The 22,271-nt window shown below is 51.2% G+C and overlaps 1 protein-coding gene across 2 annotated transcripts in view; it reads left to right on the plus strand.

Moving 5' to 3' along the window:
• GPSM1 (G protein signaling modulator 1) overlaps positions 1-22,271 on the plus strand; it is a 69,907-nt gene that overhangs the window by 18,777 nt on the left and 28,859 nt on the right. The window contains exons 1-9 of one of the 2 annotated variants that reach the window (XM_064676711.1): positions 776-953; positions 4,140-4,361; positions 4,828-4,963; positions 5,262-5,404; positions 6,569-6,692; positions 7,455-7,570; positions 7,804-7,959; positions 9,659-9,767; positions 12,673-12,799. In XM_064676711.1, coding sequence (XP_064532781.1) covers positions 811-953; positions 4,140-4,361; positions 4,828-4,963; positions 5,262-5,404; positions 6,569-6,692; positions 7,455-7,570; positions 7,804-7,959; positions 9,659-9,767; positions 12,673-12,799 — 1,276 coding nt within the window. In that variant the 5' untranslated portion in view covers positions 776-810. Of the gene's footprint in view, positions 1-775; positions 954-4,139; positions 4,362-4,827; positions 4,964-5,261; positions 5,405-6,568; positions 6,693-7,454; positions 7,571-7,803; positions 7,960-9,658; positions 9,768-12,672; positions 12,800-22,271 lie in introns of those variants that run through there. The other variant, XM_064676712.1, reaches the window with a different exon arrangement.

Genomic DNA, 22,271 nt, shown 5'->3' on the forward strand with positions numbered 1-22,271 from the left:
GTGTTAAATGTCTCAGCTGTGGATGAGCAGCTTGTGTTCTGCAATGTCTCTTCTGAACTGCACCAGGTGGCCAAGCCCAGCTCCTCCAGCCTGTCCCAGTGATGTGCTGACTCAGGATAACTGGAATCTTCTTTCCTGGTATTAAGACCTGAGCAGCAGGTGCTTGCTGAGGTGATACAGGCCCAGGCGTGTTGCCTGTGTGTCAGCAGAGGAGAAACTTCCTCCAAGGGCTGGAAGGCAGCAGGTTGTGCCACAGGGATGGTTTGGAGCCCACTTAAATGGGCTCTGTGGGATCCACCTTCTCCTGCTTTTCCCCAGTCTGAGGACTGCTTGGATCATTCCTGGAACTCTCAAAGCTTCCTGGGTGGCAGATGGATGAGGCCTCTTTGGGGACTGACAGATTAGTAAGTGCTGTGCCCAAAGGTGACCTTCTTTAGGAGGAGCCCTGAGCTCCTCACCTGACAGGGAGAAGTTTGGAGCAGCAGGAGCCCTTGTGCTCCTGGAGCAAAGAGGCACCAACAGGAATAGCTGATGGAACACAAAGGAAAAGTGCTTTGGGAAGAGACCAATCCAGAAAGGAGGGAACTGCTTGCCTTTCATCATCTTGAAGCCTCTTCTAGGGACCTTTTTCTTGGGCAGTGCTGAAAGTACGTGAATGAACCAAGGTCCTCTTGTTCCTGGATTTCAGCTGTGAACTCACCTATCTGCTACAACAGTGGATGAAGGATGTTGTATTTCTAAGAGGAAAGAAGACACTACTTTTTGATGAAGTGAAAACTGGAGAGTAGTTCATGTTGTATAGATGTGAAGATGCCATCAGCATCTTCCAAAGCCTGGATCCTGCCTGCCTGCAAAATTGTTCCAAGTAGACCTCAGCCCCACTGCTTCCTTCTGCCAGTGGGTTTGGAGCTCTGGGTTTATGCTCAGAAAATGCACAGCCTGCAGAAGAAGAGGTAAGAGAGGGCTTGGACCCTCTGCAGTGTGTCCTCATTGACTGTCTCCCTTTGCTGGCCTGTCAGGGTGGTTCAGGTTCAGCCTTTTAGTCATTTTTTTATGGACAGTTGAGCTATGGCCTCTGGAAGCTTTTTTAAGTGGAGCTTTAGAGTGTTTGAGTTTGTTCATTGACCTTTAGTTGATTCCTCTGCCCTGGGCGTTGTTTCTGAGTGCTTTTAAGCCTGAAGTGATTGAACTGCTTGCAGAGGTGCTTCCCAGAGTAGCTCTGGCTGTGTGGGAAGGGCAGGTGGGTTTTACAAGTGGGCTGTGTTTCTATTAATAATTGCCATCCTTGCCTGTTGTCCCTTTACAAGGCAGCAGAGGCTTGGCAGAGTGTGATGCAGGGAAAAAAGCTTCCTGTCCCTTCCCCTTGTTTGCTCAGGTCCCAATCCGAGCGGTGATGTTAATTAGATAAGTCAGATACTCTGCAGAGCAGCCTGTTCAAGGACAAACAGATTTTAATTAAGGGCTGTGTGCACTGGAAGGTCGTGGCACTGCCTTGTGCCTGAGCAGTTACTATGGGAACAGCAGGAAAGCACCCAGAGAGTGTGAGAGTGTGTGTGAGTGTATCAGAGTGTGGGTTCCAGGGCACAAATTTCACTTTGGGGTATGGCAGATACAGCCCGAGCGAGATGCCACCCTCGGAGTTTGTAATTGGGTTTTGTCGCTGTGGGAATGGGAACCTTCACTTCAAGCTGTTAAAATCACACCAGAAGTTTGATCCAAGCTATCCAGCAATGCCACGAATCAGGGAGATTGGTCCCCAGCTCAGTTTTTAGACTGTTTACTGTTGTTATCTCAGTTTCTCAAAGATAACCTGGATGTGGGGAAGAGTTTTGTTTGTGTTGAAATTGGAGCTGGAACCAGTTTGAAATTTGAACTGGAGCCAATTTGAAATTTGCTTCTGTCTCTGCTGTCTTCTAACTGGAATTCAACGTTAATTCCTGTGATAGCAGCTCCTTCCTGCATTTCAGGTCCTCTCAAGATTCATCTCCTCTAAAGCTGCCTGAAGTTAATCCTGCTGATTTGAGTACAAGGTGTCTCTTGTGTTTCTTCAGTCCCAAGTCTTCTTGCAGCTGTTTGGGATGTATCAGCAGAGACTTGTCAATACCTGATGATGGCAATAAATAACTCCAGTGATCTACAAGCCATGGATGTGCCTTGGGACTGATGGAAGTTTGCTGTGATCCCCAAGCTCATTCTTACTAATTTTTCCTGTGGTCTAGCAAGAGGATCAGTAGAGAGAAGTTAAACATTTTTAGTATTAACAGTCTTAATATTTTTATTTCCTTTATCAAAGCTGAGGCAGGGGCTGATGCTGCACTGGCACCACAAGCAGCTTTCTTGTGTAAATAAAATAACCTCTCAAATGTGGGCCTTGCAGTGAGCTTGGAATCAAATATTTGTGTGGGAGTTTGAGGTGGGAGCTCACAAGAGCTGTGTCACAATCCCCTTCTCCCTCGTTACTCGGTGGTTCTGGGGGCAAATGAAGAGCGAGGCAGAAGAGGTCACAGGTGTGTTGGGAGAGGCTGAAACCAGCTCTTTTGCTAATTTTTCTTGTTTGGACAGTCCTTGTGGGCTGTCCTGCTCTGGAGGAGGCTGTGGGGCTGCCAAGCCTTGGGTGTTTGGAACCATGTGGAGCCGACTCAGCAGGGAGATTGCCAAGCAAATGGGGTTGAATTTCAGACAGTTTAGGCTCAGAGAGGAACTGGCTTTGTTTCCTGGCAGCTGAGAAAGCACCATTCTGCCTGTTTGTAGGAAAAATGTGTTGGATTTGGTATTTCTTACAGGCATCTCCCTGTGCCCAATGTGGGAAGGGGAGGCAAGTGCTGGGTGTGGATTTGGGCAGAAGATGTGGGATGGCAGAGCTGGGGCAGGAGGAATTCTGCCCTGGAATTGGTGTTATGTGGTGGCAGGTTGTGCTTGGCCTCCACACCTCAGCCTTGGTGCCCAAGTTGCAGGGCTGGGCCTTGGCTCATGGGTGGCTTTGGGGAAACATCTCCCAGAGCTCAGCAGGAAACTGCCCCAGGAGGTGCCAGCTGGGCAAGTTGTTCTCTTGCTCTGGGTACCATGGACTTCCTCCAAGTGCTCTTTGCCTGAGAACAGAACAGAAACCACCTTGGGCATTTGTTATCTTTTGTCAGACTGTTGCTGTTCTGCCCCTGGACGAGGGAGCTGTGTTTTTTGTCAGCAGATGTCCACCTCTGACCCAGTGGTTTTGACTTTTAAAAATACATTGAGCAGAAATGAAAAGCTCAAAAGAGCAAAGAGAAGTGTCTGAATAGAGGAACAGGAACACGCTGTGTCCATCCTCCTCAGGAAGGGGCTGATTTTGCAGCAGGCAAGACATTTCCAGTGTAAGGTTGGGAGTCCCTTTGGAGAATTTTGGATGTGCTGGTCTAACAGGGACAGCTGTAATTCAGAGAGGGCTTGGTGGAGCTCTCAAAGGAGCACATTTCTTTCTCTTGGAGCAGTATCACTGCTCACAAAGTGCTCCCCTCTGACAGCATAGTGTGTGCCATTGCCAAAGGTGTCAGAAATCCATGGGAGGAAAGCTGGCCTGAAGGCTAATGTGTGGAAAAAGCGACAGCAGGAGAGTTAATGAAAAGCAGACATTGAGCACTGGGAGCTGCTCAGCCAAGAAATTCTGCACAGTCCAGAGTTTTCTCTGCTATCCAATAAAAATGTGCTCCAATTTGGCTCCCCTCTCTGTTACCCCTGGGAAGGTGGTGCAGGAAGGTGGTGACTACCTGGGTATGTGGCTTCTGTGCCCTGCACCTCCTGGAAGGAAAACAGATGCCGTGTTGCTCTTGTGATGATTCCATATCTTGGAGCCAAGAGCCCTGAGTTTCTAATCCAGATTCCTGCTGGGAACCAGGGGACTCCCTTTGGTCTCTTGCAGGTGTGGTCTGTAAATCACAGAATCACAGAATGGTTTGGTTGAAAAGGACCTTAAAGACTGTCTCATTCCAACCCCCTGCCGTGGGCAGGGGCACCTTCCCCGAGAAGGTGGAATCTGGATGCTCCTGTGTCTCATGCCCAGGAGGAAATTAGTGTACAGTGAAACAAACTTTGTAACCATCACAGGGCAGTGTGGGAGCACTGCAGTTGAACTCCTCTAGGAATGATGTCCTTGCTTTTTGCAGAATGGAGGCATCCTGCCTGGAACTGGCCCTGGAAGGAGAGCGCTTGTGCAAGGCTGGAGACTTCAAAGCTGGGGCAGCCTTCTTCGAAGCAGCAGTGCAGGTGGGGACTGAGGACCTGAAGACTCTCAGTGCCATCTACAGCCAGCTGGGCAATGCCTATTTCTACCTAAAGGAGTATTCCAAGGCCCTGGAGTACCATAAGCACGACCTGACCCTGGCCAGGTAAGTGAGTGAGCCCTCCTCAGACACAACCTTGAGCAAGGGCAACTTCTGTGGTGTCTGAACCCAGCAGCCTGAGGGGATCTGCCCAGAAATACACACCCAAAAGTAACCCTGAGGGTGATTGTCCTGTGGAGAACTCAGGGGGCAACAAGAATGGGTCAACTCCCTTCAGAGCAGGGAGGTGGAGGAAGGGATGTGAGGAGAGTGCTTGGAGCAAGAGCAGGGCAGTGTCCAGTTCTCCTGTCCCCAGGTAAGCACACCTGAAATCATTAGAGCAGCTCACCTGAGGCAGCAAAACAGGGAACAAGGATCTGTCTTCAGAACTGTGGGACCTGTGTGAAGTCTCCAGCCGGGGGTGTGTGCTGGGAGCTCCTGGATGTGGTGCAGCACTTGCTGCAGCTTGAATTCTGCTTCCAGCAGCTGGTGAATAAAAGTCTGTGAGCTCTTTAACACCCTCCCCTTGTAGGACCATTGGGGACCGCATTGGAGAGGCCAAGGCAAGTGGCAACCTTGGGAATACCCTGAAAATACTCGGGCAGTTTGATGAAGCTGTGGTTTGTTGCCAGAGACACTTGGACATTTCTCAGGAGCAGGGAGACAAGGTAATTGGTTCGTGGCATCCAAGAGGAAGTATTTCCTGCCTTTAAAAATAATCTGTCTGCTGGTCAGTAAATGTGATCTGGTGGAGGTGGGCTTTGGAAGGAGGTGGAGGGTAAAGCTCTCCCTCCTGGCTGCCAGCACTGCTCTCGTGGGGCTGGCAGTAACAGCTGCCAGGAGGGTGAAGATGGGGAGAGGAAAATGTGGGCTCCTGCCTTTGACCATCCCTGCCCAGCAGTGGAAGGGTCCGTACTGGGATGTGAAGTGTCATATCTTGCTGTTCCCTGTTCTTCCTCCTTTTAGGTAGGTGAAGCCAGAGCACTCTATAATATAGGAAATGTTTACCATGCCAAGGGAAAGCACTTATCATGGAACATGGCCCAGGACCCAGGCTCCCTCCCTCAGGAAGTCAAGGAGACACTGCAGAAAGCTTCAGAATATTATGAGTAAGTATCCAAGCTTGGCCAGGCCTTTCTCCTGCAGGGAACAGGGCCCCTGAATGAGAATTTGCATGTTGAAATGAATTAGAAATATTCCTCTGAGATGCCAAGTTATGATGGCAAATTAATCTCAAGGAAAGTGAGGAAAGGACTACAAGCCTTCTATAAGATTTGAGCTAAAATTCATCCTGGCATTGCCTTGGCAAAACTCACTGTGGTTTGAATTATGCTGAAGTTCAATAGTCTGTGTTGGGAAGCTGAACTGTTGGCTCCTGTAGCCCCTGCTGCTCTCTGCTGGCCTCCAGGAGGATGGATCCCTGTGTGTCTCCATCGCTGGGGCCACTCTCTGTCACCCAGGGGAAGAGTCCCTTTGAAGTCCTGCTTGTCCTTCTCAAGGATCTGTACTTTATCTTGCTTGCAACATCCTTCCTTTTCCTAAATAGTTTCAAAGATCCCTGTGATGTCCCACACGGGGAGGTTGTCACCAGGCTTTTGGGTTTATGTGTTTCTCCTTGTACTTCAGAGTTTTGCTTTTATAAGGCAGGTTTTTTAAGTAGGCTTTTTAAAAGAAGAGAGTCAGGAGCTTACATCCGTCTCCTCGTGTCTGAGGGTGTGATAGTGCCTATAAATAGCTCACCATTCTTTTTCCAAGCAGTGGTGCATGTAGCATAGCCAGTGGGTAAATCTGTGCCAGCTGTGAGTGGTCTACCCTTCTCTGTGTGCTGTATGTGTAAAAGGGGAAAAACAAGGTAAAGAAGTGCTGGGAAGATGCCAAAGAAGAGCTCTGCCATGGGACTGTGGATTCTGCCCCTCTCCCCAGGTGTGTCCCTGTCCTGCTCCAGGTGATCTCCTTCCTCCTGTGCCCCTGGTTCTGCCCTGTGCAGTGAAGTGGCCATTTCTGGTTGAATGTGGGATCTCTCAGTGTGAGCACTGGTTCCTGCACCAGCCTGAGGAGAGGGAGCAGCAGGGACTTGCACCCCTGGCTTGGCATGAGCTCTCAGAGCTGCCCTGGCACAGGTCACCAGACTCTCCTGCACCCAGCATAGGTGGTTGGGAGGGAATTACCTTCTCCATGTTGGCTCACCTTTCTTTCTGTGCAAGTTTCCTCGCTGTGTCCCCTGCAGAGCACTGGCTGTGTCTCACTGCACCTTCTGCTCTGGTGTCTTTCAGGAGGAACCTGTCCCTGGTGAAGGAGCTGGGGGACAGAGCTGCTCAGGGCCGTGCTTATGGCAACCTTGGCAACACCCAGTACTTACTTGGCAACTTCAGTGAAGCCATAGCCTTCCACAAGGAGGTAGGAGCCCTTTGCCTGCCTTCCTGGCCTCAGGGGCTGTGAGAGCAGCTTTCCTTCCACCACATCCCACCGAGCACAGGGAGATGTTTCCCCCCAGCAGTTTTTCTCCCTCCTGTGTGAACCCTGTTGTAGTAACTCACACTGAGCAAATCTTACTCCAGTCCCCATCAGCACCTAATGAGCAGCTTGAGGGAAGGGTGCTGTTGGCTTGGAAACCGAAGGAGGTATCCAAGGGCAAATTGCAGCTGGGTCTAGCAAGGTTTTTTTCTGCTCTTAATTTGTCTCAGTCTAGATTTTAATAAATGCAAGCCATGAATTTAATTAAGCTGCTGAAAGAGCTGTTGATCAAGAATAAATGCTGCTTGTAGAACATAATAACTTTCTGTAAAGCTTTACAGGGGGGTGAGGTGACACAGTCCCTGCCCCAATTCAAATGCAGTTTAACTTCTGTTTCAGTGAGTACCAGTTTCCTTGCAGTGGAACGTGCTCAGCCCCCTGGAAACTCAACCCTGTTGCAGCAACTCTGGGTTTTTAAGTTCTGGGGGACAGCATGGGGATGGAACTTTTCCAGAGGCCTTTCCCGATGCTGAATTGCAAAAAAGAGGGAGAGATTTCCTGCTGCACCCAGCCCTGACAGGCAGGTGCAACACGCCCTGGCTGGGTGGGAGCTTTGCAAACCGAGACGTTGATGTCCCAGAGGAGCTGGTGTGGGGCAGAAAGCTGTCAGTGCCCTCTGTGACCACTGCCCTGTCTCTGCTGCAGCGCCTGGCCATTGCCAAGGAGTTTGGGGACAAGGCAGCCGAGCGCAGAGCCTACAGCAACCTGGGCAACGCTCACATCTTCCTCGGCAGGTTCGACATCTCCGCAGAGTACTACAAGTGAGTGCCGGGGAAATCTTGACCTGTTCCTCTTCCCATGGGAATCTTGACCCGTTGCAGCGAATTCCTAAGCTCAGAGGGGCTGTGACAAGGAATCTGGAGGCCAGTGGCATGTGTGGGGGGGGATACATCCACCTCACAGGCATCAGCTGCAGTGCAGTGTGTGCCAAAAGGGGGACTTCTCTGTCACCTTGCAGTGACCAGGTCTCTTCATTCCCACCTCTGCCGTGCAGGAAAACACTCCAGCTCTCCAGACAACTCAAAGACCAAGCAGTAGAAGCCCAGGCTTGCTACAGCCTTGGAAACACGTGCACACTGCTTCAGGACTATGAAAGAGCAATCGAGTACCACCTAAAGCACCTGGTGATAGCACAGGAACTGGGAGACAGGTAAGAAGTGCCTCAGGGAAGGGGGTCTCTGCTGGGTGCAGAGCACTGACCCTTCCCTGACCTACTGTTCTCTGTTTCTGGGGTTAAATGGTGATGTGTGTTCTTGAAAGTCATTAGAAATCTCTCAAAACCCAAGCCTTGGTCCAGTCATCTGTCAGAAACGTGACATGATTGACACCTTTATCATGTCATTCAGCCATGGAGGTTGTGCCCTTAATGCTGTGTCTGTGTGGGCTGAGATCTGTCACAAGAGGAACTTCACGAAAATGCATCGTGTTCAGTGCTTTGCCACATGGCTACTGCTGTGTTGTTACCCCAGAATGGCCCCTCTAAAGCTCCCTCAAGTTCACAAATACTGTGTCTTCCTTAGAAACTGTGTGCTTAGGGCATAAATACATGCCACTTTGTCCTGTTGCTCTGGGTTAATGCTGGAAACTTCCACGTAGAAACAAATGCTGTTCCACAGAGGATGTGGAGGTGATGTATTTTGTTTCTCGGCCTCATCACTCCTTATTTGGAGGCTTGGCCTCTTAGTTTTTAAAAAAAAAAAATTAATATCATCTTTTACGAAGGGTTGGTTCCTTTTTGCTGGATACTCTGTGATCCTGAGCCTTCTTGCAGCTGAAGTGACTTTCAGCATTTTGCTGAATTCTCTTGGAAGCTGGGTGTCCTCCACTAGATGGAGCAGGGACATCAGGATGGGAGAGCTGTGCCACCACCCGGGCAGTATCTGCTCAGAGAAGGTACAATTCCACCCGAGGGTGAATCATGCTGTGTGGGGGTGCAGGCCTGTGGGCTCCTGCGTTTCTGGGAACACACCCTATGAGCAGAAGGTATTGAACAGGGTGACAAGAAAAACGTTGAAATGCTGATCAACCCGCCCAAACCTCTGAAAAGGGAGTTGCAGTCATGCTGAACCTCCCCCCGCGCCCCCAGGTGCTTTTTTTATCCCTTCTCCCCCCACATCTGCTTGGTTGCAGAGCTGAGCAGGCTCTGGGGAGCAGGAGGCTCTGCCTGCTCCTGCAAACAGCTGCTGGACCTCCAGGGACACTGAGGTGTTCCCAGGCTTGGGGGTCAGGGCTGCACAGGGCAGGTTCCACACCCACCTGCTTTCCCGGGCTCCTGGAAATGAGAAGCAGTGCCCTGGAGACCTTGTGGAAACCAGTCAATGTTCACTTGGCTTTGGGGCAGTTCCAGTTGTGCCCCCTGGGCAATGCAGGGCTGGGACTCAGCTGAGGCTGTTGCCTGCCTGCAGCATTCTCTCCTTCTCACTAGTTTAGCTCTGGGCTCTTGTAGAACCAAAGGGCTGGATGTTGTGTTCCCTCTTGATGTGTTGTGCGTCTCTGGAGAGGAGCCCTTGTGTGAGCTGGAAGCTGGGCAGGAGCTCTGGCTTCCCCTCTTGGGCTGGTGCTCACCAGTGAAGCCAAACCATCCTGGGCCCTTGCTACACTGCTTAGTTTTGTGTCACTGTGGGCACAGACCTGCTTCTGAGGCTGCTGTTCATCCCCCGCTCTTGCTGACCTCAGGAAGAGGAGTTTCAGATGTACAACACACTTCATCTTCCTTTGTAGAACCGTTGTGTAGATGAAAGCATAGCAAGAAGCCTGGCTGTCAGCGCTCTCAGGAAGGCCCTGAAAGGGCTGCTGAGCTGCTGGGCTTTGCCCAGAGTTTCTGTGGTTGACAGTTTCCTGTTCTGCAGGGTGGGAGAAGGAAGAGCCTGCTGGAGTCTGGGAAATGCCTACGTCTCACTGGGGAGCCATGAACAGGCTTTGCACTTTGCAAGGAAACATCTTGAAATCTCCCAAGAGGTAAGAGATGCTGGTTTAGATCAGAGGGAACCAGTCCCCTGTGGTGAGAGGAAGGTTATTTTATGCCACTAAGTTCTATTAATGTAGTTCTTCTCCTACTGTGCCTGCTCTGGAAAGCCCTTCTCTGTGTGCTGTTTCAGTGGTGTCCTTAGGAACTGCAGAGCTTGGCAGGAAAACATTCTTTTGATGGGAGGCTCCCAGTCTTCCCCTTAATTGCAGCAAATGTCTTAGCTGTGCTTTGCTCTTAACCAATACTCCTGAGTGAGAAAGGACCTGGGCACCAGTTGTCTGCTCTGCTGGCCAAGGTGTTGTGCACCCAGGTGAAGGAGCTCTGATACCTCTTGGTGTCCCATCTGTTAGTAAGTCCCCCTTTCCTGACATTCTGACTGAGATGAACCAGGTGTGTTCTGGCTGCATTTGCTGGTCAGTTAAACATGTAGAGAACACAAGGGCAGCTCCTGAGTGCTGTGTTCTGCACTGCAGCAGAGTGTGTGCCTGAGGAGCTGTTTCCTCTCAGTGGAGCTGGCAGAGAGTCCCAGCTGCTGGGTGGGCACTCCAGCAGTGTCCTAATGCAATCCATGCTGTCACTGGGCACACACAGCCTGCAGCCACCCTGTGCCACTGCCACACCATTTGGGGTGTCGTTGTGCAGCTCCCGTGGCTTTCACAGACCTGCTCACCCAGCTCGCTGCAGCTTTCCTGCTGCAAGAACACACCGTGGTTTTGGGTGGCTCAGAAGTGCAGAAGGCAAGAATTCCATTGTTTGCTCCTTCCAGGGTGCTGAGGAAATTGGCCATGGCCTCTTTAGTCTTCCCCAGATGAAGAAATTGCCCTCTTGAAGCACTAATTGAAATCACCATATGTGAGTGAGCTGGGTGTTCTCCTGCCTGTCTGTTAGGTTGGCGAAATCTCAGAGTAGGGCTGACACAGCAGCCTAATTACAGATTTAATTATACTTATCAGACACACAGAAGAGATACTGTTCTTTTGGCCCTGTACATTTTAGGACAAATTAACTTTTCCAGCTCTGTTCTGCTCGGGCTGTGGCAGTGTGGGCTGAGCTCTGGAGCTGGACTGTGCTCGTCAGAGTGAAATGCAGCTGAGGAACAATGGGAGGACAAGCAGTGCTGGTCCTGGGGCCTTTGGGGCTTGAGGGGAAACCCACCAGAGTGGGTTCTCATTCCAGAGTGGTGGCTGTGACCACAGGCCGTGTCAGGAGTAGGTTCCTCATGGCAGGTGGCTGATAAAGTCCCCTCCATCATTAATTACAGAGCAGAGTCTGTCCCTTTGAGGAGAACTTGCATTGGCTTCTAGCAGTGGTTCTGTTAAAGGTGATGTTTTAGCTTAGTCTTGGAAATGAGTGAGCTGCTTGTGCTGGTGCAACCAGCAGTTTGCTCAGGAGAAACCTTGTGAAATTAAACCTTTTCACACCAATGTTTGTAACTCACTTCTCCATCACTTTTTCCCTTTCCCCCCCACCAAAAATCTAACAGTGACATTTGAATCCAAATGAAATCTGCTCAGGGTAACCACACTGGAAGCTGCTGCAGGATGGTTTGGGTTACTGACAAAATTCCTCTGAAACAGCTGGAATAAAGGATGTGTACCTAAAAACCCTGGAAGCTGCCCCAGCTCTCAGACACTGCTCTGGGATACCCTTGCCATCTCTCAGTGTGGCAGGAGGCTCCTGGGAAGCTGAGGGCAAAAAACAGGGCTCTGCTGTGGTGTGTTGTGTGGTAGGTCATGCTCAGGATCATTGTCCTGCCAGTCTGTTCCTGGGTTGTTAATAGGGCTTTGGAGATGATCTGGAATGAGTGGAAGTCAGGGAAGCATTTAATAGAGCATCAAGGACTGTAAGACCTAACCAGGACATAGTAATTTCTCTGGAGATGATGTCAACAGCAAATCTCCTGTAATTGGCAGGGGGATTTATGGCTGATGATAAGCCCTTTGATCTGCCTCCCTTTACTGGCGCTTGGGGCTTTGTCATAAATAATGTGGGGATTTATGATTTTGTTCCAGGACGGCTCCTGCTGCCGTCTATCGCACAGGGCCACAAAAGAGCTGTTGCCAGGCATTTACCAGGGAATTGGGCCTCTCCAGGGGAACAGCCAAGGTCTTCCTCTGTCACAGAGGCTGCTCTTGCTCTGAAGATTAGAGGCTGTTTCTGGGTGACCTCTGTTCTCTGGTGATGTGCAGCACCAGCATTTTGTCGTTCAGTTGAACTTTGAGGAGGACCCAGTGTTATGTCCCTGTTTAAGCAGCAGGAGCAGTTGGACAGAGCTCTTCCCAAACATGTACCATCAGCTTCCTTGGCCTCAGGCCAGCGAGAGAGGTGGAAATTTGGGTAAAATGTGGACTCCAAAAGAGTTTTGGAGTCTTGTGTGGGTAGATCACTAGGAACAACTCAAAGTTGTATGGATCTGAGCCAGGAGAGAAGGGCTTTCGGAGCATCTGAGCCCTGGTGTGACACTGCTCACGTGGCTGATGGCAGTGCAGTGTCTGGTGCTCAGTAACCATGGAAATACTTGAGGAAGGGGGCTGAGATTTCCAGGGCTCTCTGCCAAGCCATGTGTGGCTGCAGGACGGACCAGACATGCAGATTTAACTGTGGCTCAGTTCTGTGGCAGTGGGCAAGCTGAGCCCTCTCTGAACTCCACAGAACTGTGTTTTAGGGTGCAGCACAGCACACACAGATCCCGTCCCAAACTATCACCGAGGAATAGTTTCAGAGAGCTCCTTTGGGGCTGAAAGCTGGGCTGTGTGGTCTCTCAGGGTGTCTCCAAGCTCTCTTCTGGCTGGTTCTGCGTCTGCTTTGAGATGGGACTGGCAAACCCCTTGCTGGGGGCTGTTTGCTTGGAGCACATGCCTTTAACCAGCTGCCCTGTTGGTGTTCCCACTGCAGATCGGGGACCGGAGCGGGGAGCTGACGGCACAGGTGAACATGGCCCAGCTCAGGTCAGCCCTTGGCCTGGGCCCTGGGGATGAGGACATGGGTGCAGCTCGTCACTATGCTGGCTATGAAGCACAAGGTGAGTTCCTGGGCTTTTGGTGGCACTGGAAGGTCTCTGGAAGGACGTGGTGTGGGGAGGGGGAGGCGTTTGCGAGCGGGCAGGAAATACAAATGCCTTCAAGGGAAAGGAGGTTGTGATGTGTTTGCTCTGTGCTTTCCATAACCTGCAAGGGCAGGGAAGGATCACCCCAAAAAAAGGGCACAGAATGAGTTAATGGAATTAATCTGCGTTGGGAATAAAATTCCCCGTGCCATGCAACAAATCGGCTTTTGTATCTTTTAAAGCTCTGCAGGGCCCTTTTAACTGATTTGACTGATACCACAGGCTTTCAGAAGTGACTGGCAGGGATTTTTGGCTGCTCTTGTTCTGATTAGCACCCAAGAAGAAGCCTAGGGTAGGGGCTGAAGGCAGGTTGGGAGCATCAGTCCACTGGGTGACATCTCACCCTTGGGACACCTGCAGTGATGCTGAACCTGGAGACAAGAAGTGGCAAGACATGGTCACAGCAGACAGAATGGCTTTGCTCACTGGACACTGGGTCATTCTGCTTCTGTTTCTGTGTGTCCCCAGCTCAAGGAATGTCCTGGAAGTGCCCACTGCAGACCCTGGTGGGTGCCTGGCACAGGCACTGCCAGCTGGCCGCTCTGTGCTGCGGGCAGACTTGTTAATTCACACAGCCCCAGCCGCGTCCCGGGAGGTGCCGACTGATTAAATATGACCTTGTTAGCACAGACACGCTTTCCCAGGTGGACTGTTCCCTTTCCTGGTGGTAGAGCTGACGTGGAGAGGGTGATGCTTGGGCTGAGGCTCTGGGAGGGAAAGGCTGGCTGTGCGTGTTTGCTCTCGGTATCGATCTCAAAGGTGTCATTGGCCACGTCAGTGCTGAAGCTTTTTCTGGGAAATCAAACATGGTGAGGGAACCAGTGTGTGTCCTGCCATGCCCCACTGGAGCCGAGCTGTTGCCTCAAAGGCCATAGGGGCCACAACAGCTGCCCCAGCCTCCTTTTGCACGTCAGCTCATCCTCGTAACTCCTGGAAAACGCATTAGCCGGAGCCTTCCTCTCATTCCTGACATCTCCTTAGGGGCTTCCCTTTTGGCAAGTTACTTGGTTGTGAAAGAGGAACAGGAAATGAACCTTGATGTTGGTCAGAGGGAAGGGTGGTGGAATTGGGCTGATGGGGTGCCAGGTCCCTTGGGCTGGGAGCAGAAGGGTGCAGGAGGAGGGCAGTGCCAAGGACCGCGTGGCCATGAGAGCACTGAGTGCTGAGATGTTTTTGGATGGGGGTGTGAGCCTGTTGTGTGGAAGAGCTGTGGTGGAAAGGGTCCAGCCAGGTTCATCTGGGAGAGGGGCTCTGCAGCTCTGACCATATTGCACAGCCAGGAGTGCACAGCCTTTTCTTAGCTGGAAAAAATAGAGCAGGGGGGTCTCTGTTCTCTTAACATGCTCCCCGTTGACTCTGGGCTTGGATGTCACCTGCTGTGGACTGGCCTGGTGTCCCAATGTGAGGACGGTGCACTGTGGGGGTCAGGGAGGGTCTTGATCTGAGCAGAGCCCTTCATGGGGAGAGCTGAGCCTGGTGTGTGGCAGTGTCCCCCATGGGGGTGGTGACAAAGCCCCACCACCCACATCTCCCAGCAGGAGACTCGGAGTGGGTGGCACTGAAGGGTTGGGGGTTTTTCCTGGTCAGTCACGGGCTTAACCCCAAGGGTGAGGCAGGGCAAGGCAGAGCCAGCGTGTGGCTCCAGTGATCCAGATGTGCTGTGCTAACATCTGGAGCCAGCAGTGATGTTCCTCTGGCTGAGGCAGAGCCGTGCAGGTCTGTGTGAGATCGCTGGAGGATGGGAAAGGGGCTGAGCAGCTGCAGGCAGAGTTCTGGAGGTTGCAGTGACCTCGTTAATCTGTGGTGCTGCTGCTCACATTCCCAAGGCTGAGGCCGTTTGTCAACAGAAGGACAAAGTGTTCTTGGGAGGAAAAGCAGTAGATGACTGGGGCTTGCAGGGGAGAGAGAGGGAGGGGTCTGGCAGAGCAGGGCTTCCCCTCACTGGGTCCTGGGAACCTGCTGGGGAGGTGAAAACCAGCTGCCTCTGTGTTTGTGGGCTGGGGCTGTGCAGCATCATCCTACCACAGGAAGAGAGTGTGGGAACTACACCTGGCTAAGCACTGGGTGCTTTTACAGACACATCTCAGGTGGTAAAAGTGCTGTCCCTGTCACATGGAGGTTTGGAGAGAGGATGGGTGTGCAGCACAGCCTGTGGAGAGGAGCCTGGCTCTCTTAGCTTTTATCCTGGCTTCAGCTCTCTTACTCTGAAATCCTGTGGAGGATGAGAGGCCACCAGTGTGTCTGAGCCCTAAGAGAGGGGAGAGGCATTTAATGCCTGCCAGAAATTTTGGTACCCTCCTGTGCACCTATTAAATGATTAGAAAAGCGTAATTATTTATATTATTAATAGCAGCAATTTACAGCAAGAGGAACATCTGGTTCTGTAATAGGAAGCAGGTGAGAGAGTCGAGATTCAAGTTGACTTCTGAACCAGCCGTGCCTTTTGATGTCGACAAATCTCATGGTCAGGAGAGCTTTGCATTTCTTTTTCCCCTTCAGGTTCTTTTCCCTGCTTAAGGTTATAAAAGAGCTACATATTCCTAAGGATGCTAAAATCATCTGATAAGGCAGGCCTGTTATAAAACACATTAATTTCATCAAGCAGGTAGAGTAAAGGCTGAGAAACCCTGAGCCAGACTATCACTGTGATGTCCTTCCCAGGTTACATCTGCTTCTGGGTCTTGGGCATTGCCCTTCCTGGGGGGCCTGGGGGTGGAAGGAGTGTCTGATGTTTTCTTCTGTTGTTTTGGCTCCTCTTGCTGAACACTTTGTGATTTTAATTAATATTCTGAGCGTATTTGGACGTCAGAAGACAAAGCTGGAGGCCAGGGGAGTGGGGCAGTGCTGCAGAAGTCTTGTGAAAGCAACGACCTTGTTGAGAAACGCAAACACAGAGAGCTTAAAGCAACAAACTGAAGGAAGCTGGAGAGTAGCTGAACCATGAAGTAAATAAACAGAGGTTGGGTTTGTTTCTGCAAACAACCAAAAATGTGGCCCTGAAAAATGGTCTTGTCCTCTTTCACACACTGCAAGTTAAGAATTGAGTAGTGGTTGGCTTTGTCTTCGGGAGAGAAGTGAGGGGCCTTGCTGTGGCCCCAGGGGAGTTGTTTTGTAGGGTGAAGGCAACCAGGACAAGAAGCAGTGCTGGGAGATGTCCTGGGGTGCAAACAGCCAGCCCTATTCTCAGGATAGCCCTGATGTCCCCCTCCCTGGCTGCCCTTTTCCAGGTCACTTGGGCTGGGCTGAGGCTGTAGCTCAGCTGTGCCCAGGGCTCTGTGGGTCGCAGGGGATCGGGAGCACTGAGCTGAGCCCTTCCCAGTCCCAGCCTGGAGGCAGTGCCTGCTGGGCTGGCCCTGGGTGGGTAAATCTCTGGTGCACGTTGCAGCATTGCCCTCTTCACTTCCCTGGTGCCAGCTCTCCCCTTTGGGTGCTGGCACCAGCCAGGACATCCTGCCAGCTGGGAGAGGAGCACAGGAACAGGGATCACCCACCCCCCCAGGGCTGCAGGCGCTGGCAGAAGGCAGGGAGGAGCCCAGGCCAGCCCTGGTGCCCCTCCAAAGTGAAAACTCACTCTGGGCTGCTTTTCTTTTGCTTTCAGCAGCACGTCAGCCTCAGCCATCATCTCTGCTGGCAGCAGCAGTGTCAGGAGACACCAAGCAACACCTCTCCTGGCAGCTGGGTGTAGGTGGGGAGGGATGCAGGTGTTCCAGGAGGCGTTGGCATGTGGATGCTTTCAGAGCGCTGTGAGCTGGCTCCTGGCACAGTTTCTGTGCTGTTTGCAGTACACAAATACCTCTGCCCCGCCGTGCCCAAGAGCTCTGAGGGCAGGGAAGGACTCGGCCTGACTTCCCCCACCCTCTGCTCATCTCCTGCACGAGGCTGCTCTGCTGGTTCGGTGCTCAGGAGGCTCCGTGCTGGGTGCTCTCACCCCTGCACGAGGCAGATGTGTTTGTGTTCTGCAGTGGCAGCTGAGCCCAGGTGGGCATGAAATCCCACTCCTTCCTCAGCAGTGATCAGCTCTGTGGGGCTTTGATTGTGGGGCTTTGCATCCTCGATGCAGTTTTGGGTTTGCCTCTTCACAGGAATCTTTGAACCCTCGGATCAATCAGACAGGGGGAGAAGAAAACCTGCTTTTATGTTTTCCAGCCTGTTTGGTTTTGTTTGTTTGCTTGCTTTAAATATCTTTGAAGTACCTAAGAGGTGTTTAGGGATGAAACAGGCAGGATTGACCATCCCTCTGCTGACGCAGGCAGGGAGGTGGTGCTGCTGTACCCCCTGCCAGCCCGTGCCTGGGGCTGGGATGCTGCCCAGGGACAGGGATGTTCCTCCTCCATGGTTTGCTCAGCCCTCCTGCGGAAAACTGACTGTCAGCTGAGAGATGTGGCTGTCTGAGACCAGCATCTTGCTGACAGTGGGACAGCCCTGCTCCCTCAGGCTGTGATTTCACTGTCTAGGAAGCATTTGGCTTCCTCTGAGCAGAGGAGTGCGGGGTCACATCCCTAACGGCTTCAGCATGGAACCTGCCCCGTCCCTACCAGTCACACTGAGTGAGGGGAGCAATTCAAATTGCTTAAAATTAAATATCCTCAACTCCATTTGATTTTTTTTTTTTCCCAGGAGCTGATGGGCTGCAGCTCACCCTTTTTTCATTCTGAAAATGAAAGCCCGAGGCCGTGCTGGTTAATTGGACCTGCTTGTGCAGGGGTTTGATGGATGAGGGTGTTGACAAGCTTTTGGCCAAGTGGAAGGCAAGGATGCAAGGTGGTCTGGTTGCTTTATTGGGCTCTGACAGAGGAGAGCTGGAGCAAATGTTCCCATGTGCCTGCAGGAAGGGGTCCAAAAGACCTGTGTCTGTGGTGGGAATGCTGCTTCCATGGAGTGAAAATTTAGGACTTCTGAAGGATGCCTCTTCATTATCTTCATAATGAGTTTTTCCAAGTCTGAGTAACCTCTGCTGTTACAGCTGTTAAATCATTCCAGCGGGGCTGATGGGGGGGATGAATCTCTGAGTCATTTGGATTTAAACTGAGTAATTTAGCACTCACTTCAGACTGCCCCAGTATTGGCTTTAGGAAGTTCCAAAATATCCTTTTCAAAGTGTTAAGAAACATTTAGTGTTCTTCCCTCATCTTGCTGTGTATATGAGCCTCCTTCCCTGCATCCATGTAAAATACAGGAGTTCTTGGCTCACAGCAGAGGAAATGCTCCAGGACCTGAGGAGAAGACATTGTGCCAGTGAAACTCAGGTGTTTGTTTGATCTTGATGCCAGGGGACACAGCAAGTGCTGGAAGGGAGGATGAGGAAGAGGCCAGTTCTTGAAGCCTGTGGCAGAGAAGGCACAACGTGGCTTTTGGCAAAGCCATCCACTAAATCAAGGGATCTCTTGTTGTGGGGAGAGAGAACTTCTTCGAAATTATTGGTTCTGGGAAGGCTGAAGTTCCCTTTGGCTGCTGTTCCAGACTCCAGCAGCCATCCCAGCTCTGGTGTGTGCTGTCTGGTTCCCAAAGGCACTTTCCACAGACAATTTCCTTTGGTAGCTGGTGTGTAGGAAATGCCAGTGGTTATGATGCTCTTTTGTCCAGCTGGACAGTCTTGCCATCAGGAACAAGATGCCTCTGCTTGATATATTTTTTTATGCAGCACAGAGGAAGAAAGGAGAAGAAGAAAGTTCTTTTTCTCGCCCAGTTAGAATTACTTTTTCTCTCTTAAAGGTTTTTGTATGGATGACCATGGTCTGCTTTGGGACTTCACTGAGCAAGGCAAGGCCAGACCCTCAAAATGAATCACAGTGATCTCTTGACTTACCTCAGGAACCATCCTCCCTCACCTGGCAGGGAAAAGCACTCAGACAACTGACCTTTGCTTACAGGAACGCCTGGCAGCTTGTAGGGACAGAGCTCACGGATTCCCAGCCCAGCGTGGGCAGCCGTGTTCCAATAGCTGGGAAGTGCCTGGCTGGTGGGAGCTGCTGACTGATCCCAACAGCATCCAGGAGGAGGGATCAAGTGCATTCCCCCTCTTTTTAGAGGATTTTGCTGGGGGTGTTTGGCTGCAAAGCTGACACGTGGTTGCTGTTTCTCTGCCCTCTCTCAGTCAGTCTGGAGGACACGGCGTGTCCTTGGGCCTGGCTGGCTGCTGGAGATGTTGCCCCTGTTAATTACTGTCACTCTCTTGCTCAAACTCGGTTTCTTTTTGATCTCTGCTTGTTCCACACAAGCTGATAATGGAAGATGGGAGGTCATGAGACTGCTGAATCCTGGCAGAGAAAATCCTGCCCTCAGAAGAGAGCCAGGTGCTCCTGCCAAGTCTATCACACTGCTCCTGAGTTAGCCCTGGGGTTACATGTCTCCTCCCAGACTGCTCCACCCACTTCATCTTATCTCCCAAAAGATCCTCCTGTCCCCACAGCTGTTAATCAATTAAGCAGACGATTGCCTGGGGTTAGAGGAGGCTGTGCCTGACATGGCTCGAGCTTCCCACAAGCTCCCAGGCTCGGATTTGACAGTGAGGTGTTGCATAATTGGGTGCTCTGTGTTTTCTGCAAATACACCCCAAAATACTTCATTCTTTGACCCAAATTACCAATACTTTGTTTGCAAATAGGCCTTATTCCTTCTGTGGTTAGAGATAAGCCAGTGCCCACTGCACGTTTGGAAAACTGAAATCAAAGACATCACGGGACTTAGTGTTGTAAGGCTACAAGTAACATCACCTTGTACTCAAAGATTGCAGCTTTCCTGCACTGGGTTTGCTTCCACTGGGGGAAATAAATAGGAAATAAGAAAAAATAAATATCTCCCTTGTGCCATCTTTATCCCCAAGGAGGACTCTTGCTCCAAGCCTTATCTCTTCCATGTGAATGTGAAGGCTCCAGAGCGTCTCCTTATTCCCTGTTCCCACCTGAGAAGCCTCTGGGGTAGCTGCTCACCCTGAGTGCAGTCAGCAAACGCCCCAGGGCTCCTGGGTGCTGTTTAGATGTGCAGTATTGCTGTTATTTCAGTTATTTTCAGCCAGTTGCTCAGCTGTCAGACTGGATTCTGGAGATGCAGAACTCGGGTGACACGTACACAGAGCATCTTCTGCCAAGTCAGCCAGACGAGCATCTTGATTCAAAAGGAGCTTCTCTTTGTTACCACATACTGTATGTAGCTTCTTTAAAGGAACAGTTTTGCCACGGGGGGAAAAAACCTGCAAGATTCTTATTCTGGAGCAGGTTTTTGCAGAGCTCAGGGTCTGTCTGGGAGGTTGGTATTTGCTCAGCTTGTGCTCCGTGTGCCAACGGGTTCAGCTCGTCAGAGCAAACGTGCTGGAGCCTGATCTTCCCAGCAGCAGATGGATCATTCCTCTCCTTGTGGCTCCCAGTTCTGCCATGGAGAGCTGATGGAGGAGCTTGCATGGGCCCAGAGTGTTCCTGAGGAGTGATGTGACATCATGTTGAAAACAACCTCCCCACAGCTTCCCCTTTATTTTCACGTGGACTCTCCTTTCTGTTGTAATCTCTTACTCTTTCTTGACTTTTGTCTGGACTATGTAGCCAGAAAACGCCTCAAATAACTGATGGGGTTATTTACACTGTGCCCTCTGGCTGTATCCTCACAGAAGGGCCCAGAGCTGTCAGGATTCCCTGCTCCTTTCCTGGCTGCAGGATGGGGGGTAAGCAGATGGTCCTTCTCGGGACAGGCACACAGCAGCTTGGCGCCAGCATTTTATGGCACAGTCATCGTAAATAACTGATATTATTTGCTTTCTCTATTTAGAGAAAAGTATTGTTCTATCCCAGTAACAACTGGGAAAACAAATGCCACCATTTATCAGGCGAGTGCTGACAATAATAGAGGTCAAGTGGATTTATAGTGCCAGAACCCATTATGTGTTTGAAGACTAATTAAAGCCTTAAATGAGATGCTTGTCCTACTGGAGGCTGATTTTTTTTTTTTCCTTATTTCTTTGCTTGCTGCTGTGCTTGATTCCCCCCTCCCCCTTTCCTCTTTGAGAGCTTTGCTGTAATAATGGAGCAGGAGCTTGACAGCGCTCCCCTGATTAGATGTCAGCAGCGTATGATTTGAGGTGCTCCGCGAGCGCTGGGATCGCTGGACCGTATCTCCACTGTCACTCCTGAGCTTGGGAGGGTTTCCAGACCAGTATTCCACCCCAAACAACTGGCTAGCTGGTCTGATTTGGTTATATTGAACAATATTTAGAGTTGTCTGCCAAAATCAAGGTTTGGGTCTGTACAAACCGGGGGAGGCACCGTCCAGGGCTGGAAGAACTCACCCCAAAGACAAGTCAGTATCTTGGTTAATACAGATACAGAGAGAAATGACCTTTTCATGAAAATACAGCAGGAGCTTATGCCAGGTTTGTGGTCTTTGGGGGGTGCAAAGCCTGTGCTCTGTGGGGTAACCACTGAGCTGTGTGTGCAGCTCACCCGGGAGCACGGGAGGCAGTGGGGGGCTGATTTGGCTGTACAACCTTTCCCTGTTGGTCTTCTGTGGGGTCCTCTGTCAGGTTTAATTGTGCTTCCTGTGGTGCAGCCACCCCGAGGGGTACAGCGTGTTCCTGGCCTGCAAATAGAACTGTCGCTCGATCCGCGGCGGGGGGGCCTCGCTTCCCCTCCATCCAGGAGGGAGTAGGCAGCTCTCGGAGCTGCTGGAGATGGGGGAGAGCCTTGGAGTTATCAAAGCACATGTCAACTTGATGAGAGCTCCTGGCAGGGCTCCCTGAGTCGCTGCTACACATGTTCTGCTCGATCTTGTCAGCTGAAATCTCGGGAGCGCCCGTTGGATATGGAGACTGTCCGTGGAGGAGCAAAACTCTGCCTGCACTGTGTGCCCAGCTTTGTCCTGCCACACATTCCCACGGGATGATCCCATCACCGACCTCTGATAAAACTTCCTTGTGTTTTCTGTGGCTGCATCTCACTTTGTAGTGAGGTACTGCTGGAGAATTTTTGCCATGTGAGCATCCGGGAGTTGGACTTTGATCCCTGTGGACTCCTCCAGCTCAGGATATTGATATTGTGATTTCTTCTCTAATTGCACCCTGAAAACCGAGGACTTGCCTGTCCTGGTACAGGAATAGAGTTCTTCCTTCTGGAGACCATAGTGATCCTGCCCTCCCAGACAGTGTGGAGCTGGTGACAGATTCCAAGGATAGGAGAAAAATGGGTGGAAGGTGCTGTGCCTGCTGTGTGCACCATGGCAGTGTTCTGGTTTAGCCTCTCCCTCAGGCACACAGGGTCCATGTAGCTCTACACTGAGGAGCTTAGGAAGCCCAAGGAGATCAGGGAGGGTTCAGTCCCAAACCCCTGACTGCAGGTAGAGGTTCCTGTATCCAGGTCATCACAGGTAGCACAAGGATGTGCAGAGGGACCATCCCCATCTCTGC

Source organism: Pseudopipra pipra, chromosome 20, assembly GCF_036250125.1.
Source record: "Pseudopipra pipra isolate bDixPip1 chromosome 20, bDixPip1.hap1, whole genome shotgun sequence".
Taxonomy (NCBI): Eukaryota; Metazoa; Chordata; class Aves; order Passeriformes; family Pipridae; genus Pseudopipra; species Pseudopipra pipra.